The 27809-nt window shown below is 45.4% G+C and overlaps 1 protein-coding gene across 1 annotated transcript; it reads left to right on the plus strand.

The window, feature by feature from the left end:
* On the plus strand, positions 1-27171 carry LIN28A (lin-28 homolog A). Its single transcript, XM_036742486.1, has 4 exons — positions 1-31; positions 560-747; positions 24495-24679; positions 26958-27171. The coding sequence occupies exons 1-4, from the start codon at positions 1-3 to the stop codon at positions 27169-27171; spliced, it is 618 nt and encodes a 205-aa protein (XP_036598381.1).
* Positions 27172-27809: the final 638 nt, after the last annotated feature.

Below are 27809 nucleotides of genomic sequence, written 5' to 3' on the forward strand. Positions count from 1 at the left end.
ATGGGCTCTGTGTCCAACCAGCAGTTCGCAGGTTCGGTCTCGCGATTGGGAACTTGGGCAAGGATGGGAACATGTCTGGGCCGGGGGGAGGAAGGTAGGACAGGGCACCCCGAGGGGTCTGGAGGCCACCCTCCCTAGTGCGGCCCCACCTCGGCCCCAGGAACCCAAGCGTCCGGGCAGCACGCGTTCCAGGGCTGCCGCTTCCCGGCAGGGGCGGGGGCAAGCCGGGGGGAGGAGGGGCATCCATCCCGAAGAGAGCCAGGACATTTGCCGGTTCGCCGGTCCAGAGAAAGCGCGGAGACAGCTCGGAGTTGCGGGAGGACGAGGAAACTTTCGGGGGCCATCTAGGATTTTAGTGATTTGCTGCGCCCAGCGGGAGTGAAAGAGGGAGAGGGGAAAATGGTTCGGGTCAAATCCTTAGCTCTCTCATCTTGCGGGCTGGAAGCCTCAGACCCCTGGGTTCACACGCGCCAGCTAGGAAGGTCCAGGTTCCAGGGGGAGGTGGGGCGCGGGCTCTGGGGCTGAGCTGAGCTTTAGCTGTGGCCCTTTTCCCACCCAGGTGGCTGTGCAAAGGCAGCAGAGGAGGCGGCTACCGGGGACGCGGCCCGGGCTGGAGAGGAGCAGCAGCCGCTCCACGGCGCCGGCATCTGTAAGTGGTTTAATGTGCGCATGGGCTTCGGTTTCCTGTCCATGACCGCCCGCGCGGGCGTAGCGCTCGACCCGCCTGTGGACGTCTTTGTGCACCAGGTGAGAGGTGTCCTGATTCCCCTTCTCTGTCGCCGCGCCGCTCCCCCACCCATGTCTTCACCGCTGGGCCAAAGGGAGAGACCTTCAGTTTTGCACCCACTCCTCTGAAAATCTCCCTACTGTTCATGCTTAGCCCCGAAAGTGGTCATCCAGAGGATGTAGTGTGAGTCCCCAAATTAAACCCCTCCATCCCTTCCCTACAACTTGGACCCTCAGTACCTTCCCTTTCCCCTACCCGACTCACCACGTGTCCGTTGTACCTCTTCCCCTTGGGGGGCAGGGGCCAGAGAGGTGACCCCATGTGGCAGAAACTGAGGTGGTTTTGTCCTGCCTGGTGGGAGGTGGTGGTGGTGTACAGTGAGCTAGCAGGTCGTAAGATTTGGGGGGGGGTGGCGTGGGGGAAACACCACTAGGCTATCGGATTTGTCCACCAGTGTTTCATTGGACTTGGCAGAGGGGGAGAGCTTCTGGGGAGCCAGGGACTTAAAGGAGCTAGATTTCTCTCTCCCTAGGTGCCATCCACTAGAGCTGTGGAAATGAAAAAACTAGTGATTTGGAACAAGGGAGAGCTGAGAGGAGAAAGGTGCCTTAATGCTGATTATGTCCACTCTTCTCTCCCCCAGTAGAACCTCTGCACACACACACCCCCAACCCACCAAACTCAGTTGACTCAGATGCTTCTTGCATTTGGAACTGACCAAGAAAGAGACAGACACCTAGAGCCAGGGGCTAGGGCTGTTCTTACAGGCGGGAGCAACCCCAAGTTCTCAGTGAAAGAAGGCAGCTCAACTCGGTGGGGGTGAAATTCAGTGTCGCCCCAGCTCGGTGGGGCTAGGGGGAGGGAGGGCAGTCTAGGCTCTGGATCTATTCTTCCAGACTTGGCATTTATGGCCCCAGACGGCTCTCAAATTGCTGCCCTAACATTCCAGGACACAAACAGAAGGGGCCTGGGGCTCCTGGACCTCCCCCCACCCTTTCACTCATCCGCTCTACCCTTGATTTGGCTAGTCTGTCTGCAGCCTCCCTCCCTCCAGAGACAGGGAATGTAGAAAGCTCTCATCCCCCCGCTAAAGCTAAGTTGTCTAGACCTGGATTCCTTATCCCTTCTTTGGGCGGAAGTACCCCAGGATTGCAGTAGGCAGGTGAAAAAGGGTGCAACCTAGACCTTAGTTCTGGGCTCACTTTTAGGGCATTCTCTCCGCTCCCCCTGTCACTATCACCCTACCAGGCCCAAAGATTTAGGGGTTGCTTTTGAAGGATTGAGCTCTGTTCTCTAGGGCCTTTGGCTTGGGGTGGGGGATGAAAGGGATTGAATTGGAGCCCAAGGAGGGGGAGTTGGGGACTATTTGGGGGAGGGGAAGGGAAGATTGGGAGAGAGAATGGGCTTAGCTTGCAATCACAAACAGCCAGGGGACCAGGAGGACTGTGAATGTGTGTGTGTGGGGGAGAGATAACTAATGTCCTGCAGACCTGATTACTTCATATCCCTTTTCAGTTTAGACGTTCCTTCTGTGCACTTGGCTAGATGCTAAAGAAGAGGCAGCCCTCGAGGATCTTACAAGTTCAATGTGAGGGATAAGGTGCCTTCACAGGATGGATGGGTTTTTGTCAAAATGCATTCCAGAAGCACACCAGATCTGAACCAGGCATCATAGATGATGGTTTTTGAATTGTGTTTAAAAAGATGGACAGGAATGCAGCTGGAAAGGGGAGGCCCTTGGAAGGGGAGGACATTGCAGGTATAAGGAGGGGTCATGGCAGACTGTATCCCCAAAAGCCATTGCAAAGGATAGGGAGACCAGTTGTGACTGAAGAGAGGAAACCCTAAAGAACAATGATTGGGGAGAGATGTGGAGACCAGTGGTTAGGGGAGCAGGAAAGGTTGGAGAGAAGTGACTTAGGGGAAAGGGGGAACGTTGAGGTGGGGGGAGAAGACATGTTGGTCTATGGAGGCTTAGGGGGACTTTGGTAGATGGTGATTTCACAGTGATTGTTAGTCCCTAGCCCACCACCATACACCCCCCTCCCCAACCAGACGTCTAGTTTAAAAGTTTCTCCTTTGCCCCCCTTCCTGCCTCATTTACATATGTGAATAACCCACAGGAAGTAATTGTGGGAGAAAGAAGGGAATTGGCCTCTTTAGATCTATTAAATCACTTTATTACAGGAACCAGCTTTGAATGGCCCTCCCCAGCAGGGAGGCAATGCTCCCCCTCTCTCCCCTTTATCTGATCACAAAGAGATTAAAATCTCTGTAGGACTGGAAACTAACTGGGCAGCTTCTCCAACTTTGTGAGGCTGAAATGAAGGAGTCAGTTAAACTCAATTCTGCTCCCCCACGCTTTCCCCAAGGCTACTGAACCAGGGAGGGGATAAAGTGGTTTCCCTCTTGAATTCTTGGACTTTTGCGTTGATTTTCCACCTCTCCTTCCCTCATTCCTTAGGGGAAGAGTTAGGTTTGGGAGAACAGCTGGGGCTCTGTGTCCAGAGACCAGAACCCACTCTAGTTGATTCCAACTAAACTGTATAGGTGAGTTGTTAACCCTATAATCTTGGAATCCAGCTATCATAAAATCAAACAATGTTAAGCCTGAACTGGAGTCTTAGAACATAGGAAGTCAGAGCTGGGAGGGATCTTGGAACAATTATACATTGATCAAGAGACTGTTCTAGATGATGGAGATACAGGGACATAGAAAAGCTTGAATGGAGAGGTCATTCAGTCTAACACCCTGCAGAAGTGACATGATTTGCCCCAAGGTCTCAAGTCCCAGTCCAGTGTTATTTCCCCAAGCATGCCCCTCAAGACATACCTTTTTACCATGCGTAACTTAGATGATTGACCTAGTGGGGAGCAGCTAATGGCTACACACCCTGCCTTTAGGACCCTGAGAGTGGCTGGGAGAGGAAAGGAAGCTATAAGTTCTCCTTGTCCCCTGGACTCAAGAATTCCCAAGTAGTCCACCTAAGAGTCCTTGGAAAAGGTGGTATGTGCAGGAATGAGGCTTCTCTGGATCTCTCATAGTCTTAAGCAAGCTCTCTGTCTCTGTCTGAGACTGAACCCCCCTCTCTTAGGGCATTTAGCCTTGTGAGGAATTGATGGATGGAGGGAGGGTACCTGCACTTATGGTTAAATGACTGAAAAAGATTTTTTCTGCAAGAATTGGGTAGAAGGGAGGGAGAGGGAATGTTATGGGATCATAGGATCTAGCCTTGTTGAATGAGCTCCAGTAGTTCCCAATTACATCTAAGATCAAATATGAATGGCTGTTTGGCATTTAAAGCCCTTTACAACCTGGCTTCTAGTCTGGGCAGTCACATTCCATACCCACCCAACTCCTTGCCTTTGAACTGGCTGTCCCACATACCTGGAATGCACTCCCTCCCCTCATCTCCTCTTAACCATCCTAGCCTCCTTCGAAGCTCCAGTGCCACCAGGAAGTCCTTTCTTGGTATGTCTATCTGCTATTGCTTTTGCCTCCCCTCAAATTATCCTCTATTTACCTTTTTGCACATTATATTTTCTTTCTACTTTATGTTCCTAGCACCCAGTTAGCCTGTAATAAATGTTTGCTGATTGATTGAATGGACCTCTGGGATCATTTAGTCCAACTACTTCATCAATCCCTTGGTAGACTGGGTTAGGGTAAGAGTTTCCTAGCTCCCCCTTCCCCTTCCCTGTTTTGTCCTCCCAGTGGCTATCCTCTGAGATCACCTGATCCCCCAGGGATCACCTTCCATGTACCTGGTATGCATACTTGAATATTGTCTCCCCCATTATGAGGGCAGGGACCCGGATTTAGATTTTCTTTGTATCCCATTTAATATAGTGCCTGGCACAAGGTAAGGTCTTAGTAAGTGCATGTTGACTGATGGACAGGGGAAACGAAGCCCAGAGAGAAAAAATCTGGAGTCCCATAGCCATTATTTGGAAACAGCTGCATTCAAATGGAAGTCTTCTTTGGTTCTCAATTGGTGGCTCTTGTCAGCTGTTTGGTATTTTCCACTATATCGATCTTTGTACCCAGTTTGTGTACATGTTGAAGGGAGGGCTCTCCAGTAGAATGTCAGTTACTTGCAGGCATGCAGAAACCAATTTGATGTTTTCACTATGGTCTCGAAGTGTCTTGCATGGAATATAGTAGATGCTTAATAAGTATTTGTTGAATTGAATTAAAGTACCTTAATTTCAAGAAGATGATTTCCCCAAAGCTGATTTCTAATGGCCTGAGAGGGGAAAAATTCTCTGGAATTTATGTCACTTTTTCTAAGGGGCATGGTATGGAGGGAGCATCACCCAGGGCCTGCAGTTAGGAGACAAGGAAGCATATGTTTGTGGGGAATCCCAGGAGTTAGCATCTGGCAGGGGGGAGGTGAACTGAGAGTTCCCTTTTCTGAGGAAAGAGGAAGAAGGAAAAAAACAAACCAATTTATCAACTCTCTTTTCCAGCTCCTGCCGGTTCCCTCTCCTCACAATTGATTTTTTTAACTTTCCCCTTGCCCCTTATTTTTCTTAATTTAAAATTTTATTGATATCTTTGGGGGGTTTTTCATCACTTTTATTTCTCAATGTAATCCTCCTTTCCCCTGTCCCAGACAAGCATCCTTATAACAAAGAATAAAAAGAGATAAAAAGCAGCTTGACAAAATTAACCAGCACATAAAAAAATAAATCTGATTTAGTGTGTTGTGTTCCACTTTCATAATTTCTAACCTATAACAGAAGTTCTCTATCTTCTGTGTCTGGGACCCCTTGGACAGTTGGGTGAAGCCTATAGACCCCTTTTCAGAAGGATTTTTTAAAATGCATAAATAAAATAGAGTTGCAATGCAAACCAATTTTATAGAAATAGTTATTAAAATACTTTTTAAAAACCCAACCTCAGGAACCCTAGGTTTAGAAAGCCTGCTACTCTTCTTTCAAATGAATTCAGTAAACATTCCTACTATGTACAAAGTTTTGTGGCCATGGACACTGAGGATATCAAGAGAGAAAGTGTCTGTCTCCTGAAGCTTACGTTTTCCTGGGAGTGGGATAGCATTTCTTTGGCACTGCTACCGCCTATGGTATCCCTCTTTAGGACTGCCCACTCTCTCTGCCTGTGGATGAGTGAACCCTTTGCTCTGCCCTTCCCCCCAGTTTGTACCCCTCCAGCCTTCTGCTTTTCAGGCCAGTTTCCCTGTCTGGTCCTAATAGGAATGGGGGTGGTACTTATTTGCATCTTAATTAGTCTCTTTTCTCTTCCAATTGGCCAAGTTCTCCCCTTGGGATGAAGAACTGTCCTTCCTTCCAAGCCTTTCTCTCTTGTTGCCCGTTAAGGGGAAAAGTCCATTTTCCCAACCCAATCTGCCCCCAGTAGCAAATGCCTTGTGCTGGAAGAGGGATCTAAGAAAGACCTTCCCTGAAAGGCTGTTTAGGGTAGTAAAAAGAGCCTGGGCTTTGGAGCCATGAAGGAGCCTTCGAAGCAGTCTGGAAGACAGTGTCACAGATTTTAAAGTTGGAAGGGTTTTGGATGGCCATCCAACCCAAGCCAATTCACACCCCAAGAAAGAGTCCCTCCTCTAACACCCCTGACAAGTGATCAATCCAGCTACTGCTTAAGACAGGAGATACCTTTCCCCTCATTTTATGGATGGAAAAAGGAAGGCCCAGGAAGGGAAAGTGATTTGCTTGAGGTTACGCAAGGATGGAGTCACAGAGTCAAGATTTGAGTCCCAGGGCTGCGATTCTTAGTCTGAAGGTACTTCTGTCCAAATCTCATTTGTGCTCATCTGTAAAAAGAGATAATTCTTGTACTGCCTGCCTTAAGTTGGATTGTGAGGAAAGCATGCCTAAAGCACCATGAAAATGTGATTTAGGGGTTGAGAAGAGGTGGAGATAAGTTGGGACCTTCTTTCTGGGAGTAAAACAGGGCAACTCTCACCCCTCCCTGGTCCACCCCTGTTGAAACAACTGGAGCAGAGAGGCAGTAAAACCAATTCTCTGGTTCACGGTGGATTGGAGAGTTTCCATCTCTTATCCTTGAGGTTCGGGAAAGGGCCCTACCCCATACTAAGTCTGATGGCAGTCAGTCAGCCAGCATTTATTAAGCTTTTACTGTGTATAAAAAGCACTGTTCTAATTACTAGTGATATGAAGGAAAAGGCAAAAAATAATTCTTCCTCTCAAGGAATTTGCATTCTAATGGTGATGAATTCATGTACAAACAGGCAGATACGATATACACACAGAGTAGACGGTAGGTAGGTAACCTTAGTGGGGGTAAGGTACAGAGGATAGATTGATGGACTTGGAGTCAGGAAGACTAGCTGTGAGACCCTGGGCAAGTCACTTGATTTTTCTGTGCTTCAGTTTCTCATCCAGAAAATACTCAATGGCCTCTCCAGATCCCTTCCTTTTCTGAATCAATGATTCTCTGATAAGGTAATAAGGAATCGTCACACCTGTCCCATCTATCTCCCAAGTTAGGAGCAAACAAGATAAATGCTATATGAATGTCAGCTACTTTGATAATCACCATCCCCTTCATTTCTATGGTGCTTCATAGTTTATGATTTATGAAACATTTTACTTGTGACAGCCATTTGAGACAGGAAATGCCCATGTCCTCCACGGTTTGTGACTCATGGAGCCTGAGCTCCTACCCATCTCATCCATTCCCACATACACTGCTCAGCCCAGAATGCAGAATATAGAAAAGGGGCATGCCGGTCTCTGCATGGAGGGACAGGATATGTCTATCCAGAGAGAAGCTGGTCATATGGGAAATAGAACTGGACTGAGAGTCAGAATGATCTGGGTGGGAGTACTGGACTTTGCAGCTTCCTAGCCGTGTCACCTTGTTCAAGTCACATCTCATTGAGTTTCAGTTTCCTGATGTGCAAGATGGGGAGAATGATACAGTCCTGTGTTGCTGTGAAGAAAGTGTTTTTGCAAACCTTAAAGGCTTTATACAGGATGTCCCAAAAGTTTTAGTGCAGCTTCAAGCTTTAATAGCTTAAATCTACACTAAATTTTTGGGGTACCCAGATACAATACATATTATATACATACATGTGTACAAATACAATAAATATTATATTGATGAAGAGGCTTTGCTGCCCAGGCATCCAAAAAACCAGCTTAGTCCAGCAGAAAGATCCTGGCAACCAGAATCCAGCACTGACTGTGCCAATAAGTTACAGAATATTCTAGGGGCACATATCACCTACCATCCAGGGATCTCCATTTCTTACTGGAATGATCTCAAAAGTCTTTTCTAGCAGTAGGTTGACAGACGTACTAAGCTGGCTATCATCATTAACTGATTCTCAGGAAGTTAGGAGAAATGAATTACAGGCAACACTTGGTTGCTGAGGAAGTTGTTCTAAGTGGGCAAAGGTGGCTGGGCTTCCTGACTTAATAGTATAGTGGGTGTAGGTGGAGAGGATGTGTCAGGTGGCATCTTGATTGTCCAGATCAAAGAGAGTGAACTCGATTGTCTAGCCCCTTCTGACCGAGAGTTGGATGGGATGTAGCAGATTGTGGGTCTTGGAGCAGATCAGTCACCAGGTAGTGGTATGAATGTAGAAAGAGAACTATGATGCCCACAGAGTTGGGACCCTTGTGTCTTTTTGTTCTTCTAGTGAGAAATGGGTGATTTCCAGGTGCCTGCAATAGTTGGTGGAAGTCAGCAAGGTGGATCCATATAAAGCCTGGAGGATAATTGTTGAGGTTGTAATTCTGATTCTGCTTAGAACAGAGAGGGATTGCAAGCAGTTAACCTCAATCCCTAGGAAAGGGATGCATGTTGGGCGTAAGACTGGGTTATGATGTCTTAATGAGATTACAAACAGTGGTTGGGACAACCTTTGGAGGATGTATGCTGGTAGCCTTTTGTGATCTCTTCCAAGGCGCTTCTAGTAAGGTCTGTCCTATGAGGTCTTGTACTAGACTGAGAAGGGCACTGACCTGGCTGTCAGAAGACTTGGGTCCATAGAATCACAGATTTAGAGTTGGAAGGGAACCTCAGAGGTTAGACTTAATGGCCTCATTTATAAATGAGGAACCTGAGCCTACAGAGCTAAAATGCCTAACTAAGGTCTGAAGGACCTGGTTCTAGTTCCAATTCTATCACATCCTCTGAGTTTCTTTTTTTAAAAAAGTTTCATATTAAGCTCCTACTGTGTGCCAGGCACTGTACTATACCAAGCACTTTACAAATATTACTGCATTTGATCTCACAACAACCCACTGAGGTAGTTATTAGCTGTTATTAACCCCACTTTACAGTTGGAAACTGAGGCAGAGCGCTTGTCCTTTTACTCCAACATTTGACCAGTACCATTTTTGTCATCTTGACCAATTTTCTAAGAATGAGGTAAAACCTCAGTAAGAGCTATTCTTATAAGCATATCTTTTAGTAGTAGTAATTTGGAGTGATATTTCACACGGTTGTTAATAGTTGAAAATATTTTGGAAAGTGGCCTGTCACATCCTTTGAGGCAGAGGTTAAGTGACTTACCCAGGGTCATACAGCTAATTAAATGTCTAAGGTTGGATTTGAGCTCAGATCTTTCCAACTCTAGTGCTCCCACTCCAGCAATATCTACCTTGTTCTAATGCTTTATAAAGAGATGAGAGGGGAGAAAGAGGAAAGTCAGCAAAACCAACCAACCCAAGTCTGACGGTATGTACAATCAGTCACCTTAGCAAAGGGAAGGAAGGAGGGGAGGATATTGGCTCTTTTCTTCTAGGGCCATGGTTGGTCATTATAATTGCATAAGATTCCAAGATTTTGTTGTTGTCATCGTGGTGGTGGTGGTGGTGGCAGCCATTGCTTCTGTTTATGTCATTGTAAATGACTACAATATAATTGTTTTCCTTTGTCTGCTTACTTCACTCAGCTCACACTTTGTCTATATTTGTCATTTCTTACAGTGTAATAGTATTCCACTACAGTTGCATACTATAATTTGTTAAACCATTTCCCAATTGATAGATGACTACTTTGTTTCCAGTTCTCTGCTACTACAAATAATATTGCTACAAATGTTATTGTATATGAGACCTATCTGTCTTAGACCAACTTGGGGTACATTCCAAGCAGTGGCATCTCTGGGTCACTTTTTCCAAAATTGTTTTCCAGAATGATTGACTTACTTCACAGATCTACATTTTATTAAATATGTGCTTGTACTTTTACTCCAACATTTGACCAGTACCATTTTTTGTCATCTTGGCCAATTTTCTAGGTATGAGGTGAAACTTCATGAAGAGCTATTGCACATCTTTTAGTAGTAGTAACTTGGAGCCATCTTTCACAAGGTTGTTAGTAATTGACAATATTTTGGAATATTGTCACATCCTTTGACCACTTATCCACTGGAGAATGGCTATTTATTCATGTCAATTCCCTATAGATCTTGGACATCTGATGCAAAGATTTTCACCCCCAAGGAACAGCTTTCTTTCTTAGCCTAGTTGAATTGATTTTGTTTGTGGACAAGCCTTTCAATTTTATGTAAGCAAAATCATCTATTTTTATCTGTTGTGACCTCCCATCCTTTGTTTGGCCAAGAATGCTCCCTGTACTGCCACCAGCTTTCAGTGTGCCCCATGTGATGTTGGGCAAGTTACTTCTACTGTTTGCTCCTTTGTAAAATGAGGGGATTAGACTGGATGATCTGATATTAAACAATTAAATCCTGTAGCCTTTAATGTCCTTTCCAACTCCAAAATCCCACAGGTCTTGCCTTTCTAAACAACACAACAAACAGGTGTGTTCTGTAGTTTGTGCTTTAATGGACTTGGTGTCAGAGGACTTGGGTTTCAACCCCCTTTCTGCTGCTTGCTACCACTGTGACCTTGGACAAGTCATGCCCTTTTCTGAGCTTCAGTTCCCTGGTCTGTAAAATGTAGGAGTTAGATGAGAGGATCTCTAAGCTCTGGCTCCAATTCCTGTATTTCTAACTCTTTTTATTTCCACTCCCAGTACAAAGCCCTTGTGTCCCCCTTCATATCTGTATCTTCCACAGTATTCTGCATAGAGAAGGGCTGTGATATGTTTGAATGAATGGTCACGGGTTAAAAGTCAGGAGGACAGGGCCTATCTGAGTGTGCAAGCTCCCTGAAGGAGAACTTTGGTTTTAGTTCAGCTATGAACTCTAATCATGAGCCACTTCTAGGGAGAAAAGCCTGGTGGTTGACACCAGAGACCTTCGCAACTCAGCTGTGGTGAGTGGCCACACACACGGTAAAAAGGTTGACTTGGTTATATGCTTTTTCATTCCAATATTCCAGAAGGTCAACTCTTCCCTGGAAAGGTGTGTTTCATTAAGTGATTTGAAATCCTGGGGTTTAGGAAAGGCGGGAAGAGAAGAGAGATTGCAGAGGAGCCTGAAATTATCTCAGCAGATAGTGGAATGTAAGCTATTTTCCCTTTTTCTAAAAGTCTTTGTATTCCCCAGAACCTAGTTAAGTACTTAGTAAATGTTTGCTGAATTAATCTGGTGTGGGGATTGGCTTGTCCTCTACCTCCTGGAATGGAGGGGTGGGATGAGGATGGTAAGATTGGGTTCCCTCCATTGAGATCAGCATGAGACTAATGAGAGTATCCAAAGGGGGAACCAATTAGTAAGGTAAAAAGGTCACACTGGGAGTACAGTCCTTCTTTTAATTAAGTGAAGGTAGGGGGAACCTCTTGTCACCACTGAATCAGCTATGCTAGTAAAGGTTCTATCACCCCAGGATCTCTCTCAGCTTTTACCTCTCCGGTTTGAGTAATGGAACTGAATTACTCTTATTAACATGTGGTAGGTCATCTAACATATGGGGTAATTCAGGCAGGTCATACCACACAGTGTTGACAGAATCATAGGATGTTACAAGCTGGAGAGGGAACTATAAAGCCCACCATAGTTTACTAGATTGATTTGCAAGAGGTCAGAGTCCCTGTATTATCTCAACTTTCTATCTCACCAGCACACACAAGATGCTTAATAAATGTTTGTTGCTTTTGTTGTATAGAGAACTGTTGAGGCTCATAAAGGGAGACTGAACTGTCCAGAGTCACCCTGTTGGTAGAGAAACTAGAACCCAGGATTCTTGACTCCTAGGGCACTTTTCTTTCAGTTATATATCATTCATTGCCTCCCATTGGGGTGTGATATGGTGAAGGAAGCACCGGCTTTGGAGACAAAGCCCCAACGTTTAAATGCCTTCTAGAGTACTTACTACTGTGTGACCATGAATAAATCACGACCTCCCTGGGCTTCATTTTCCTCATCTGCAAAATCTCTTCTGGTTCTATCTATATTTGTGATCCTAAGTCCCCTTGATGCATTGTCTACTGGCCTCTAGAAAAGGGAAAGGAGAACCTTGATCAAAAAGTCTGCCTGAATTGCAGGCTGTGGGGAGTAGGCATGTATTGAAGGTAACAGGGCCTTATCTGTACTGTAGACACACAGCCCCAGACTCTCCTGTCTCAGCTCCCACCATATAGGATCTCCTTAGGAGCTATTATTTTCTTGGCATGGGTGGGGGTGGGGGGAAGGGACCATTTGATATCTTTTGTTTTTGCATCACCTACATTTTCCCATGTACCTGTCCTGCTCCTGGACCACCAGGCTATATATCAAAGAATTTTCATGGATTCCTCAGTTGATAGGCATCTACTTTGTTGCTACAGAAAGTTAGCCGTTACTTTCTGCTTTCCATGGCTTTCCATTCTAGTTGGGGTTTTCAGCCTAGGGGTATGAGAAGCTCATCCTGGGGATGTGGTAGATAACTGTAATATCCTTTTGTGACTGATCAATCTGGTTTATTTCACATGTGCATATGCATAGTAAATTCTAAGATTCATTTCCTTTCTTATTGTAGGAGGTTAGTGGCTTTTTTCCTCATGTGCATATTCATGATAGACAATAGAATTTATTTCCTTTCAAATAAATGGGGAACATAGGAAGTTTCACTGAAAACCAAGGGGTACAGGGACTGGAAACCATAGGGAAACCCTGTATTAGAGAACAGTGGGTTCCTTAGACATTCCAGCAGCGCCACCTGCTGGTCAAGACAAGTCAACAAAGGCGGGTAGGTGATGCTTGGGTTTCTTTTCTTCCTTTCCAACCTCATCTGTATTTCTTAAGACTTGTCTTGAAAGAGGTAAAGGCAACATTGCTTAGTGGAAAAATGACTGTCAGAAGACTTGGATACTAGATCCAGCCACTTCTGTATTTGTAAAATGTGTCTAATAAAGCATCTGCCTCATATACGTCTTTAACATGCTGGAGAAATATGAATTTTCTACGCAGCAGAGGGATTGTTAAGGAAAGTACTCTGACTCAGTGGAAATGGGAGCTCTTTGCTAACACCCCCCCACACACCTCTGTTCAGGGTGTTGGGCACTCATGATCATTCATAGTCATTCAGCTAATATTTTATTAAGTATATGGCAGTCACTGGATATACAAAGAAAGACAAAAAACAGTTCAAGGAACCCACAGTCTAGTGGAGGAGACATCAGGAAAATTGGAGATCATCGGCAGAGAAGGAAGGCATTAGCATTAAGGGGGATGGAGAAAGGCTTCTTGCAGAAGGTGGGATTTCAGCTGGGACTTAAGAGAAGTTTACAGGCAGAGATGATGATGGAAAGAGCTTCAGGACTGGAGGATAGCCAGTGAAAGTGCCTTTGGGTCAGAAGATGGAGTGTTTTATATGAGGAACAGCAACGAAGCTAGTGTCAACGGATGGAAGAGTATGCTTGCGGGATATAAGATATAAGAAGACTGGAGGGCTCTGATTAAAAGCCAAACAGAGGTTTTAGAGCTGGGAGGGACCAGAGAAGTCATAAAATCCAACCTTATTTTGCAGATGGGGAAACTGAGGCAGGGGTGGGTTGTTGATTTTTTTAGGTGACTTGTTTAGGGTTACACAGCTAATAAGTGTCTGAGGTCAGACTTGAATTCAGGTCATCCTGACTCCAAATACAAGGCTCCCATCTAGTTGCCTCAGGGCAACGAGGTGGTTCCATGGCTAGAGCTCCGGGCCAGGACTCTGGAGGACCTGAGTTCAAATTTGGCCTCGCCTCAGACACTAGCTGTGTGACCCTGAGCAAGTCACTTCACCTCACTTGCTTCAACTTCCTCATCTGTAAAATGAGCTGGAGAAGGAAAGGGCAAAACACTTCAGTATCTTTTCCAAGAAAACCCCAGATGGGGTCATGAAGAATCGGACATGACTGAAACAACCGAACCAAAAAAGCTGCCTCGGGGGTAGTGCCTACTGAGCTTGGAGGCAGGAACGCCAGTTTGGAATCCTGATTCAGATCCATCCTGTGTGTGCCCTGAGCCACTTAACCTGAGCCTCAGTTTTCTCACCTAGAAAATGGATGTTTACTAGAAAATGTAGTCTTTACCTAGAAGAGTTGTAAGAATCAAATGAAATATTATATATAGAAAGGAATCTGCAAACCTTAAAGGCGGGGAGTGGGGTGGGGTGGGGGAGATATTTAGTAGCAGCTATTCTCTTGTGATTGTGGATGGGCAAGTCACTTAACTTCTGAGCTTTGGGTTTCTCATGGGAACAATAACAGCTGTAAGACCCACTTTACAGGATGGGTAGAAGGGAAGAGGGTGTGGAAGTATGAGTTATTATTCTGAGCTCCGGATCCTCTCCCTATCTGTTTGGGGTCTCAGAAATTCCCCAGGAGCTAGGGTATGGTAATTTGCCAATCACCTTGTCCTTCCCTAAAGATTCCAGCTTCCTAGGGCATGGGTGGGGGGTATATGTGTGTGTGTGTGTGTGTGTGTGTGTGTGTGTGTGTGTGTGTGTGACAGACAGACAGACAGACAGGAAAGGGGAGAGAGACAGAAAGAAAAAGACTGAGAGAAAGAGAGGGAAGAGTATGGGGAGGGGCCCATTGTTTGAAAATCATGTCCCTTCTTACTGGAGCCCTTCTGCCCTGGCCTTCCCATTCAATAAACATTTATCCATTCAAAAAGCATTCATTAACCACCTTCATTCAGAGCATTGTGGTAGGTCCTTGGGTAGAGTCAAAGTTTAGCTAAGTCTAAGTCTCTCTCTCTCTCTCTCTCTCTCTCTCTCTCTCTCTCTCACACACACACACACACACACACACACACATATTCTCTCTCATTTTCTCTCACTTTCTGTCTGTCTCTCTCATACACACACTTACACATATCTCTCTCATTCTCTCTGTCTCTGTCTCTCTTTCACACACACGCACACACACTAGCAATAACTGCTTGCCTTACCTTCTAGTAGGGGGATGAGGGGATGAGAAATAAACGCAGGTAACTGTACTTCTCTTTAGTACTTTCAGGATTTGTAAGTCAACTCTCAAGCCCCTCTATCATGGCTGAAAAATCCCATCAACCCACAGAAGATGGATCTGGTCATGAGCTTGTCCAAACTTCTCTAGGCTGTGGCATCAGACATCACTGGGCGGGTGATCCAAGGCTTTTCAGCTAGGACTTCTCTATCAGAACTTGTGTCCTGCTGGCAAAGAACCTGGGGTCAGCAAGCAAGCAAGGACTTTACTTGAAAAGAGTTACCAAACCAACTGCTTTGAGGATTGCAAAGTGGGATCGGGTAGGTTTCTTGGGAGAGGTGGCATTTGAATGTGCCTGCCACCGTGAGCTCTGAATGCCCCCAGGGATAGTCCTTCAGAATACTCCAAGAGCCAAGCTCTCTGGCTCCCCTGTTCCTCAAATGTGAAATGACATAAATGAATGAAAAAACAGTTGTTAAGCACATGAGAGACTTTCATTCCCTCAAAGCTTCACTCTTCCCAAGTAGTTAAAAGTTGGGACTTTACTCAGGCGGGAGGGAGGATGAGTCTGAAGCCAGCTTCCTCTCCCTCCACCCCAACCCCTTGCCCTGACTCGTAAAAGGGGAACTGGGGGAAACCTTTGGAGATGGGACATCCTGTCCTGCCTGTCCACTTTAAATATATTGCAGTTGTTGCCAGCCAGAAGCGTATTGGGGAGGATAATAAGCTATGTGTGTGTCCCTCACTTCACATGTGAGTCTAGAGAGTAAGGGGGGATGGGAGGTTGGTCAGCAGCTCTGTCTAGTCAGACTTCTGAGAATGCAAGGGAAAGATGAGGAAAGGGAGATTTCAGATGCTAGGGGAGTGTGGGGGAGGGTTGCCACCTCTGCAACTCCTGGAATCTGGCCACCGGGACCAACCAGCATCAGCTCTTTGTTTTCCTGGCTTGGCCCTATGGAGAGAAGCTGAGCCCTATGCCCCTCCTCCCCCCATGCCTTTTCTTTTTTGGGGGTGAGGAGTGGGGGGGGGCGGGAGTTGAGAAGGAAAGATAGGCAGGGCCCAGCTTGGGAATGTCTTGCTTTGTGTGTGGCTGGGGGAGGAGGAATTCTGGGGCCCCTTTCTTTCAAATGCAGGAGTTCGAAGGCTGACTTTAGGGATGTGCTGATTACCTATCTGATAACAGAGGAATTCAAAATATGTGTGTTTTGGGAAGGCGGGGTTAGTGGCGGAGGGAACCCTGGAGACCACCATTCTCTGTCTGTTTAGCTCAAAGCCTAGGGCAGTGATGGTGGATAATAACTACTGATTAACAAGAGTTTCTAGTTTCTGAATTTTCATTCAGCCCATGGTTTTTAAAAAATTTTTTTAAAAAATCATGTGATATGAATTGTCAGAGCTAGAAGGGACTTTATGCTCTTAGAGAAAGGGTTATTAAAATCTAGAATGTGTGAAGAGAATGTCAAAGGAAAAGGGACTTCAGCCCAGAATGTTAATGATGGGAACAAGAGCCTTAGAAGACCAAATATTTGAGCTGGTAATTAGGCACCTTTTAAAGTCATTTAATGTAATTACCTCATTTTACAGCTGAAGAAACTAAGGTCCAAAGAGATTCACTGACCAAGGCAGACAAACCCCAGGCTTCTCATTTGTCTTTTTAATTGGAGAGTAAGCTACTTGGGAACAAGGGCCACGTTTTTTGGTGCCCTCACAAAGTCCTTGGTCCCACATAAATACTTAAATTGATTCTGTTTAGAGTTGGGAATTTTAGGATGGAGTGGTCCAGACTAGGAAAGGTGGTTAGAGCCAAAAAGGGGATAGATGGGACTAGTTCCAACCCACACAGGTTGACAGGGTCCACTTGGAGATGGTTTAGCAAAATGAAAAAAAAAATGAGGGCCATGATTTATCAAGGGCTCCCAAACTGGTATATGCATGTCCCAAGGGGTATAAGAAGCTTGTCCAAGGGGTACAGGAAATAGTGGGTAAATACTCTCCAACTGAAGTAGTAAATTTCTTCCTTTTATTTCTAAAATTCTAGATTTTATTGCATTTCATGGTGAATAGGAGATATCAAAAGGTTTACTGAAGACCAAGGGTTATAGAGCTCAAAAAAGACTGGGAGCCCGTCTTAGAAAGAGAGATAAATGACATGTCATTTTTTTTGTTTGTTATTATTTGTTATTGTTTGTCCTTCACTCTCAAAGTGGACTGTGACATCACGAAGGTGATGCCATGACTCGCAAGTGAATTAGATTTAAGTGAGAGAGGGCTGTACAGAGTCACCAATCTCACTTTCTCCTCCAGAGCCATCTGGGTCCAATGGCCAGTTATAGATTAGGATGACTGGGGATAGCCCCCCAAGTGACATATGAGAGGAGAGAGGAAGGAAGGTAGCAAGCTGGGCCCCAGTGAGAGCAGCAATGGGTCAAGAGGAACTTTAAAAGGTGGAGGGGATGGAGTAGCTTTACCCCAGACCTGTGGTTTTGCAGTGTTCAAAGATGTATTGGTACCTGCAATGTGCCTCTTTTCTGGATTCTGGGATGTGTGTGTGGTGTAAAAGATAAGTAAGATATGGTCCCTGCCATCATGAAGCTTACACTTAACAATTGTGTGGCTTGGATCTTTAACTCCTTAGGCTTCAATTGTCTTTTGTGAAAATGGACATGTTAATACTTCTAGGGCTTCACCTCACCTGGTAGATGTGAGGAAAATGCTTTGTAAACCTGAAAGTCCTATAGAAAGGAGGGTCACTACTATTAGATGGCTCATAGGTGTTTTCAACACTGTCACCCACCTGCCTCAGGGATAGGAGAGATGGTGAATAGCGATTGGACCTGGGATTTCATTGGAACGGGGATCTCCCTGTTAGGAAATTTGCTGTGTCCATTCAGGTCAACATCTTCTCAGTCAAGTCAATAAGCATTGATTAAGCACCTACTATGTGCTAAGCACTGGATACAATAAGAGGCAAAAGATAGCTCTTGTCCTCAAGGAGCTTACAACATAACGGGGGAAATGTCACGTAAACAGATACATACAAACAAGCTATTTGTTCAGTTGTGTCCAACTCTCCGCAACTCCATTTGGGGATTTCTTGGCAGAGAGACTGGAGTGGTTTGCCATTTCCTTCTCCAGCTCATTTTACAGATGATGAAACTGAGACAAACAGGGTAAAGTGACTTGCCCAGGGTCACACAGCTAGTAAGTATCTGAGGCTGGATTTGAACTCAGGAAGAGGAGTCTTCCTGACTCCAGACACAGTGCCCTATCTACTGTACCACTTACCTGCTCCTACAAACAAGTTATATACGGGATAAATAAGAAATAATTAACAGAAAGAAGGCACTGCAATTATGGGGTGGGGGGGCGGTGCTGAGAAAGCTCCTGTACCCTTCTCTGCAACTCCGGAGTCTTAGGTTAGAGAGCTGTCTAGATCACCGAGAGGTTGTGAGTCACCCAAGTGCTTGGCACAGGCCTGTGTACAGTAGGTACTATATAAATGCTTACTCTTTTTCCCTAGTTTAGAGGAGGCACTTGAACCCAAGTTTTCCTGGCTTCCAGACTGGCTGGAAGTACCCCCCAACACCATTCAACTTTTCATTTGCCCTTGGGTTACCTTGAGCAAATCCCTTCACCTCTGGGCTTCAGTTCCAACTTTTTTAAGGAGTCTGTAATTCCATTTCTACAATAATAGTAGTAGCTAACTTTTATAGCACCTACTACGTGCTGACTGAGTGCTTTACAATATTACCTCACTGAATTTTCGCAATAACTCTGAGAGGTAGGTGCTGTTATTATCCCGTTTTATAGATGAGGAAACTAAGTCAGGGAGAGGTTAAGAAACTTGCCCGGGGTCACATGGTCAGGAAGTGTTAAGTTTAATGGGGAAAGGGATAAAAGACAAAATTGCAAATAATACCAATGCCCAATAGAAGTATGATAGGCACCGGGGAAGTACAGATAAAATTCTGTGAGAACATAGAAGGGCCCTGAGAATTTAGGATGTTAGTGCTAGAACAACGTCTAGCATTTATAATACAACATAATATTAACAAAGCACCATAATGTCTTCAAAATGCTTTATCTTATTTGATCCTTACAACAACCCTGGGAGTCGAGTGCTACCGTTAACTCCATTTTTACAGATGAGATAACTCAAAGCAGACAGAGGGTAAGTGACTTACTCAGGGTCACATAGCAAATAAGTATTTGAGACCAGATTTGAACTCAGGTCTTTCTGACTCTAGTGCCAATGCTCTATCTGCTTTGCCCAAAGACCTTTTGTGGTGAGAGTTCAGGATTCCCCCAAATGGGAGGGTGGAGAAATGGAGAAATACCTTTCCAGACCAGGGGGTTTTTCTCAATTCTCTTTGGTTGAGAAAGGGCATCGTGAGGGTAAGGGATGGGAAACAGGCTGCACTGAGGAAAAGATGCAGAGTGGAAAGAATCCTGGAATGTTAGGGCTAGAAGGGACCGTATCATCCAATCTCTTTTTGCAAGGGAAGGAACTGAGACCTAGAGAGAGGAACTCATAAGATCGATCAATACGTATTAATCCACAAGTGTATTAAGTATCTACAATGTGCCAGGTACTGTGCTAACCTTGGGGCTACAAGTATATAGTAATAAATGCTTATTAACTGATTGGTTGATTGACAAAGGACTAGGGAGACCTAAAACCAGGACATTAGCTGGGACCAGAGGTAAACTTTAGCTAGAAAGCAGATTCAGGAGCAAAGTCCAAAGAAAAGAGGCTGAGCAGGTAGAGGGGCCTAGGGTGGGTGATCAGAAGGGGGACAAAAGAGTCAGGACACTGACTTAGGACTCTGGTGTGGCCATCTTATATTTGATTCTGTTTTGTCTGGTCACTATTATCCTAAGGAAGATGTGAGGCAAAAGGTATGTGTGAACTATAGAACAGGGGCCCAGGCCTGGCAAAAGGAACCGGGGCATTCTGCAATTAGGAGGAGACAAAGGCTCTGGGCTTGGGGCGTGGGGAAGGGCTAGAAGAGAACAAGAGCTGAGGATAATGCGGCTTTTTCTCATCCCCAGGCAATTTAACCACAGTCTCTAGGGAAGAGGCTCAAAGGAAAAACTTCAATTAACACACTGATCAGTGGGATAGGGCAGAATGTCAAAAGGGAAAGAAACCTGAAGAAGAACAAGTTAATTCCTGAGTGTCCATATATGTAGTTGGGGGGGGGATGGGAACTGCAAGGGAATTAGAATGAGGGCTCTGGGCTTCTCTAGTCCATCCATCCATCCATCCATCCACCCATCCACCCATCCCTACATCCATTAATCCATTCACCCATTTATCCATCTATCCATCCATCCACCCAGCCATCCATCCATTCATTCACCCATCCATCCAGTGTGTGTATATATACATACACATACATACAAGCATATATTTTGTTGTTCAGTCATTTCAGTTGCGTCTGATTCTTCATGACCCCATATATGTATTTATATATGTATGTGTATATAAAGGTGTGTGAGGTAAATAAAATGTGAAGACTTCACAGAGAAGATATATATACATACACTAAGAAAAGTTTAGAGAATCAAGAAATAGGGAAATAGGGAAGTGAAAAAAAAAATTCTGAGGCCATGAGGGTCTGATGGCTCAGCCTCTGGGAAAGTTCACCCTGAAACTTTTTGTTCTTTCTTCTGGTTCTGGTTTAAAGATTTGCTCAGTAAGAATAGGGTCACTGTGACCTGCTTTCCTTTACTGTAAAAGTACTGTAAGAGAATGGAGAGAGTCTCCCCCTCCCCTTATCCTATTCTCCTTCTTTAGATTTATAGATGTCACCTCAGTTGTAATCATTAACTAAGGGAATGAGAATTGGAGTTTCTGTGCCTCAATTTCCCGTTTCCTTGTCTAGCTGTCTTGCTCAGATTGTAAGCCCACCTCCCAGCCAATGGTGAGAAGGGTCAGAGGTGGGCAGGAATTCTCTTTTGTTAGGTATAATTATGGGTGCTTTGCCTCTTGTAAAGCGCCTCCTTTGCTGGTTCTGCTCTGTGCTGGCAGAGGATGCCCAATTCTCGAGAATTGAATAAAATTTATTTCTGTTCCCACCCTGAGATGGCTCCTTATTATAAACTTAATTGGTGAGGGCCTTTCATCCCACACGAAGGTATCTACATACACATACCTGAATACAGTGAATTTCAGAGCCTTCTCCAATCTCCTAAACCCTGAGGGACTTAGGTAGACCGGGGATCTCAGCCTCACTCACCCCTCTCAACCATTCCCCTAGGGCCTGACTCTACAGTCAAGGGAGCAAAAAGAAGAAAAACAGATAGTAAGGAGAGGAGTTCACATTTTCTTTAGCAGTTTACAGTACATATAGTACTTTTCTCATCAGTTTTCTAAGATGGAGTAGCCAACCCCATTTTACAGATGATGTTGAGGCTAAGACACTGAGAGAAATTTCCCAGGATCAGCTGGTTGGTTAGCAGAGCTTGGACTAAAATCCAGGTCAATATAACAGTTGATAAAAAGCTGAGTTATCTCTATGAACACTGAGAAAGGAGAGAACATTCATGGTGAAAGGTAGTGGATAGAGCACTAGCCCTGTCGTCAGAAGGACCAGAGTTCAAATCAGGCCTCAGACACTTCCTTGCTGTGTGACCTGGGGTAAGTCACTTAACCACAATTGCCTCCTCCCACTCACCCCACCCCTCCAAAAAAAAGAAAGAGAGAAGGATTGGTGAGTGTATGGGCATATAAATGGATGGGTGAGCAGATGGGTGGATGGATGGATGGATGGATGGATGGATGGATGGATGGATGGATGGATGGACTAGGGAAGCCCAGAGCCCTCATTCTAATTGCCTTGCAGTTCTGCCCTATCCCACTGATCAGTGTGTTAATTGAAGTTTTTCCTTTGAGCCTCTTCCCTAGAGACTGTGGTTAGAAGAGGTCAAATCTGAGCTGGGCCTCCAAGGAAGAGGATTTAAATTAGCCAAATTGAAGAGCAGGGAGAGGATAGGGGAAGGACAGGGATGGTCTGAATGCATACAGCTGGGAGAAGGTGAATTCTGGGTAATGTACAGTAATGCAGAAGTAAGTTAGAGCCAGATTATAGAGGGCCTTGAATTCCAGGTTAAGGGTTTTATCCAATAGGCATTTGGGAACCGCAGAAGATGGCTGAGGACTAGGTCCAGTGCTCTTTCTGTTAGGACAGACTGCCTCTAAACCTCCTCACAAGGTGAAGGGATACTTTATGCGAGCAGAGTAGCTGGGATGTATCTCGTGAATGTCTGTGTGACTTGGGAGGGTGGGATGGGGCATGTAACATGTGAGCTGTGTGTGGATTAGGTATTTTGTGTCAAGTAGGAGGTCAGCAATGAGAAGGCTGTGTTGTCTGCCCCCAACTCCATATCTGCAGAAAGGATATCTCCAGATGATTTTGTAACGAACCACGAGTTGTGGTTTGGGGCTGGGAGCTGATAGGAAGATAGATTTTGAGATAAAAGGTTCCTTGGAGGTCATCTCCTTCAACTCTCATTTTACAGGTGAGGAAGCTAGCTCAGGGAGAGGAAGTGATTTGCCAAGGTCACCTAGGTATTAAGTGGCCAAAGTGGGATTCAAACTCCAGATTCTCTGGAGGAAGAAGAGAACATTCACAGAGGTTCTAAATCCAGCTCCATTCCAGAGGAATTGGTTTTATTCTTCAGACTGTCCATGTGGCCCCCTGGATGCTGCCAAGATAACTGACATTTATAAGTTTTAAAGGGTATTTTTTTAAAGTTCAAAAATCATTTTATTTGCATGAGTGGGGGGCTCATAGCAACCCTATGAGATAAGTATTCTCATGCCCATTTTACAGATGAAGAAACAGAGCCTGAGAGGTCACATAACCAATAAGTATCAGAGGTGGCATTTGAACTCCATTTTTCCTGATTGCAACTCTAACACTTTTTCTTTTATATTAAACATAAGGTTTCCTATGATTTCCTGCTTGTGACCCTGGAAAAATTCCTTCACCTTTCAGTGTCCCAGCCAGTCCTGTTGTTGCAAAGAAGCTACTGATCTGCCTCAATAAAAGAAACCTAAGTCATGTGGATTTCCTTATACCAATGAAATCTTAGGCCCAGTGCCAACCCCATCAGCCTACTGTGCTCCTTTGCCTGCGCGCACACACATATACTGTTTTATAGAGGCAGCATAACAGAGTTGCTATCAAATTGTCCTTGGAGACAGGAGACCTGGGTTCAAGTACTGCCTGTAACACAGTGACTGTGTGACCCTGGGCAAGTCATTTAACTTATATGCCAAAGCCAATTCTCTAAGACTCTTAAGTTGCCAACCAGCTGATGATTTGTGCTGGTAGATGTCATTCCTGACCTGGAGTTCCCTATACTAATGAAGTCACAAGTCTGGTTAAAAAAAAACATATACACACACAATAACTAACATATGTCTTACTATGTGCCAGGTGCTGTGACAAGCATTTGCCATTATTAGATCATTTGATCCTCGCAACAACCCTGGGAGCTAGGTGCCATTATTATCCCCATTATGCTGATGGGGAAACTGAGGGAAGCAGAGGTTAAGTGACTTGCTCAGGTTCTCATAGCTAGTGAGTGAGTGAGGCTGGATTTGAACTCAGGTCCTCCTGACTCTAGGCCCAGTGCTCTATCCACTGGGAGCAACTTTGATCACCCTGTTTTCACACTTGTCATCTGTGGAATGTGGAGACCTTCTCTGTCCCCTGGTACAGAGGTCAAACTTTCTGGAGGTCTTCCTCTAGGTCTTTTTAATCTATCTGGTTTCCAGGGAAGCACTCAAATTCTTGACTTGTCATCTCTCACTCTGAGCCCCACACTGTGAGTCAGGAAGAACAGAGTTCGATTCCTAGCTTTGACACATGACATGGGGGTGACTGGCCCACCTCCTTTTCTCATCATCCTATTTCTTAATGAGATCTTTTCAGCTAGTTATCTTGAGTGATGCTTTCCATCCCCCCACCCCCAATGCCAGACACCTCTCCATTGCCCTTTGGGTCACCTATAATTCTGATTCTTTGGCTATGGTAGTCTTCTGTGATTCAGAATCATACGTAATAGCTTCGCCAGGAGTATGCTGGTGCTAAGAAAGATCGGTTTTGTGTCAAGGAGTGGGAAAGTCTGTTATTTCTCAAATGTAATACATCCATTTGCATCTATCCATAATGTATACGATCCTTGCATTGTTGGTATCTGCAGTACCTACAGCTCTGTCCTAGAAGAGCTGGTGCATCCAGAAGCTCCTACAACCCCCACCCACCCACCAATTCCATTAGGAGCAGAGGTGAATTCCTACAGTGCCAGCCCTCTCTCATCTTCTTGCCTGGATAAATTCCTTCCTTTAACAAACAGTTATAATTCAGCGTCTCTGCTATGCGAGGTACTGTCCTAGGTGCTGGAAATACAAAGGTAACGGTACAAATGATCTAAATAATTCAATGTCTTCCCACCCCTCAGAGTAAGCTACACATGGAAGGTTTCCGAAGCCTGAAGGAAGGGGAGGCCGTGGAGTTCACCTTTAAGAAGTCGGCAAAGGGCCTCGAGTCAATCCGGGTGACTGGGCCTGGTGGGGTGTTCTGCCTTGGGAGCGAGAGACGGCCCAAGGGGAAAACACTCCAAAAACGAAGAAGCAAAGGAGACAGGTATGATGATGGGGAGGGCAGACAGAGCTGGGCAAGGCTGGGGTGAGGCACACTTAGATCTGGTATTGGAGGATAGCAAAGTCCCTTTCGGTCTCTATTGGGTCTTTCCTTCCCAGGTCCTCCTGAGGGTTGTTTCTCACTTTTCTAAGGGTTTAGAGAGGCTCTCTTTCCCTGATTCCTGAGCTAGAGATTCAACACCTATCCCACCACCCCCTCCCATGGGAGGTGGGTAGCAGGAGGAACCTTTGAATAAACTCCCCTGACCCCATCCTAACCTGTGATGAGTAGCTCTTTTGCTATGAGGGGTTCAGGGCTCACAATGCTTATAGAGAAGCTTTCTCTAGAATAGGGAGTCTCCATGCCTCCCATCCTCAGATCAGCAACCTCAACATCCTGTGGCTTAGGAAGTCCACATTCCTATTGAGGAGAGGTAGAAAGAAGGAAAAGAAAGTGTCGTGGGGGAGGAAAGGGGAAGGGGGACTGGTGATGGGAATAAGTGGGGAAGGGCCACTTACCCTAGGGATGGCAGTCAAAAGAATTGACTTAGGGTTAGAAGACCTAGGTTGAAGTAGACTTTGCAACTGACCAGCTATGTGACCTTTACCTCTTTCATGCTCAGTTCCCTTATATGCTTAATGGTCTTTTGAGATCCATGTCAACTCTAGCAGTATGATCCTAGTTAGGATCCTTATTGGGCAGATTTGGAAGATTGTTTGGTCTGTATTATCCAAACCCCACCTCCACGCAGGGAAAGCCTGAGGCCATGGGACCACTAATTTCATGTCCTTGGGCAAGTGACTTCCCTAGTCTGGACCTTGGTTTCTTACATCTGTTAAGAGAGGGTATTGGAAAGGATGATCTTTTAAGATGGAGACACTAAGTAGTGATGTGGTTTTTCCTACACTAATGAGGGACCTGTAAGAATTAATCCCATTGGGAACCCTCTTCTCCCAAAAAGTCAAAAAGTAGTTTCCTCAATGACATAGTCAGCTCTTCATGGAATCATTTACGGACCATCTATACACAAGGCTTCTTAACCTGGGGTCCAAAAGTTTTTAAACTCAATATTTTTGTAACTATTTCATTATGTTTTGTCTCCTTTGTAATTCTGTGTATGTTTATTTATAAAAACATTATTCTGAGAAGAGATCTATAGTATTTGCCAGACTGGGGAGGGGGGAGTGGGGTGAGGTTCATGACTCCTGTCTTTCGACTGAGATCACAGAAAGCTTCATGAAAATAGCATTGGAGGGAGGGAGGCTTTAAAGGATGGGGATGATTTCAGCAGGTGGTGATGGGTACAGACAAGATTCTAAGAATGTAACACTAACCTTGGGGGTGGGTGGAAATTCATAGAGCCAGGAATATGCTGGTAGAAAGTCCTGTTGGACTGAAGCACAGTGTATGTAAGAGGAAAATAAAGTTGGAAACAAAGGTTGGGGACAGATCATGTAGAAGGTCTTGAATACCAGTGGTTTAGGTATGATTAGATAGGCAATAGAAAAGTACTTCAGATTTTTGAAGGGATAGTGTTGACCTACCCTTAAATGATTTTAATCAATAATAATAATGATGCAGCAATTAGATGATACAGAGCTGGGCCTGGAGTTGGGAAGACCTGAATTCAAATCCTGCCTCAGGCACTCACTAGCTGTGTGACCTTGGGCAAGTCACTTATCCTCTGTTTGCCTCAGTTTCCTCATCCATGACATGGAAATGGTGACAGAACTTCTCTTCCAGAGTTATTGTGAGGATCAAATCAAGTGATTTTTATAAAGTGCTTTGCTAACCTTGAAGCATTATATAAATGCTAGCTATTATGATGATGATAATGGTAACTGGCATTTACTTAGTCCCTTAAAGTCTGCAAAGCATTTTACATGTTATCCCTCTGACCCTCACCACAATCCTGGGGGCTCAGTATTATTGTTATCCCTACTTTACAAATGAAGAAACTGAGGCTGAGAGGTTAAGTGAAGGTGGATCTGGCAACGTGTGCTAGATAAATTGGAGGGTATTTAACACTGTGGTTCTGCTTCTCCAGCAGATTTGACTCAATGTTAAACAGAAAGAAAATGAAGATTTATTGGAGAGAAAAAAAGCCCAAGTGCTCTAAGGCTCTAGAAGATTAGTGTCTTTTGTGTATCTTGGTGCAAGAGCCATTTTTGCTAGGAAGTAGCTGCTCTGTGAGGTCTTTTTGGTTGAGGGCCCATGTTATGCTAGAGTATGCAAATCTATGGCTGTCCTGGTGTGCCAACTGTCCCTTCCCACCCCACAGGTGCTACAACTGTGGAGGGCTGGATCATCACGCCAAGGAGTGCAAGCTGCCACCCCAGCCCAAGAAATGCCATTTCTGCCAGAGCATCAGTCACATGGTGGCCTCATGCCCTCTGAAGGCTCAGCAGTCTCCCAGTTCACAGGGGAAACCAGCTTACTTCCGGGAGGAAGAAGAGATCCACAGTCCAGCCCTTCTCCCCGAGGCCCAAGATTGAAGCGGGGTCTGGGCCATCCAATGGGATGGGAAAGCTTTAAGGAGCAGGCGTCAGTCAACAGGGAGTGGGGAATGTCCGGGAGGGATGGGATGGGACAGGGTGGGGGGGAGCTAGCTGGCACTACTGAGTGTCTTGGGTCCAGAGTCCTCAGCACTCTTCCCTTCCCCTCAAGGAGAGGGCAGAGGGAGGTGTTCAGAAGCCCCTCCATCCATGGCCTGCCTCCATCCTGGAACCACCAGCCACATAAGCTATGGCTTGTCCTGAGGGAAACCCCAGTGAAGGCAAGGGCAGGGGATAGAGGAGGATTCCTTAAGCCAGAGTGGCAGGAGGCATAGCTTTGGATGGATGGACTAAAGCCCAGGGGCCCCCACCCCCACATCTTTTTTGCTGCCTGGGGACAAGAGTCCCTGGGTGGGGGTGGGGACAGCAGGAATGGTGGGGGATGGGTGAGGGTCCTCTTTATCTTGGGTCTTCTCCAGGTTCAGGACTCTGCCCAGCCTCACCTCCCTCCCCTTAGCAATGGGATTGAGGGTGAGTCTGCTACAAGCCTGGCTCCTCTTCTTGCCCAGGCCAACCCCTCTCCATGTCGATTTTATTTATTTTGCTCACTTGGACGTCTGCACCTTGGGCCCTACACC

Source organism: Trichosurus vulpecula, chromosome 2, assembly GCF_011100635.1.
Source record: "Trichosurus vulpecula isolate mTriVul1 chromosome 2, mTriVul1.pri, whole genome shotgun sequence".
In the NCBI taxonomy this organism is placed as follows: Eukaryota; Metazoa; Chordata; class Mammalia; order Diprotodontia; family Phalangeridae; genus Trichosurus; species Trichosurus vulpecula.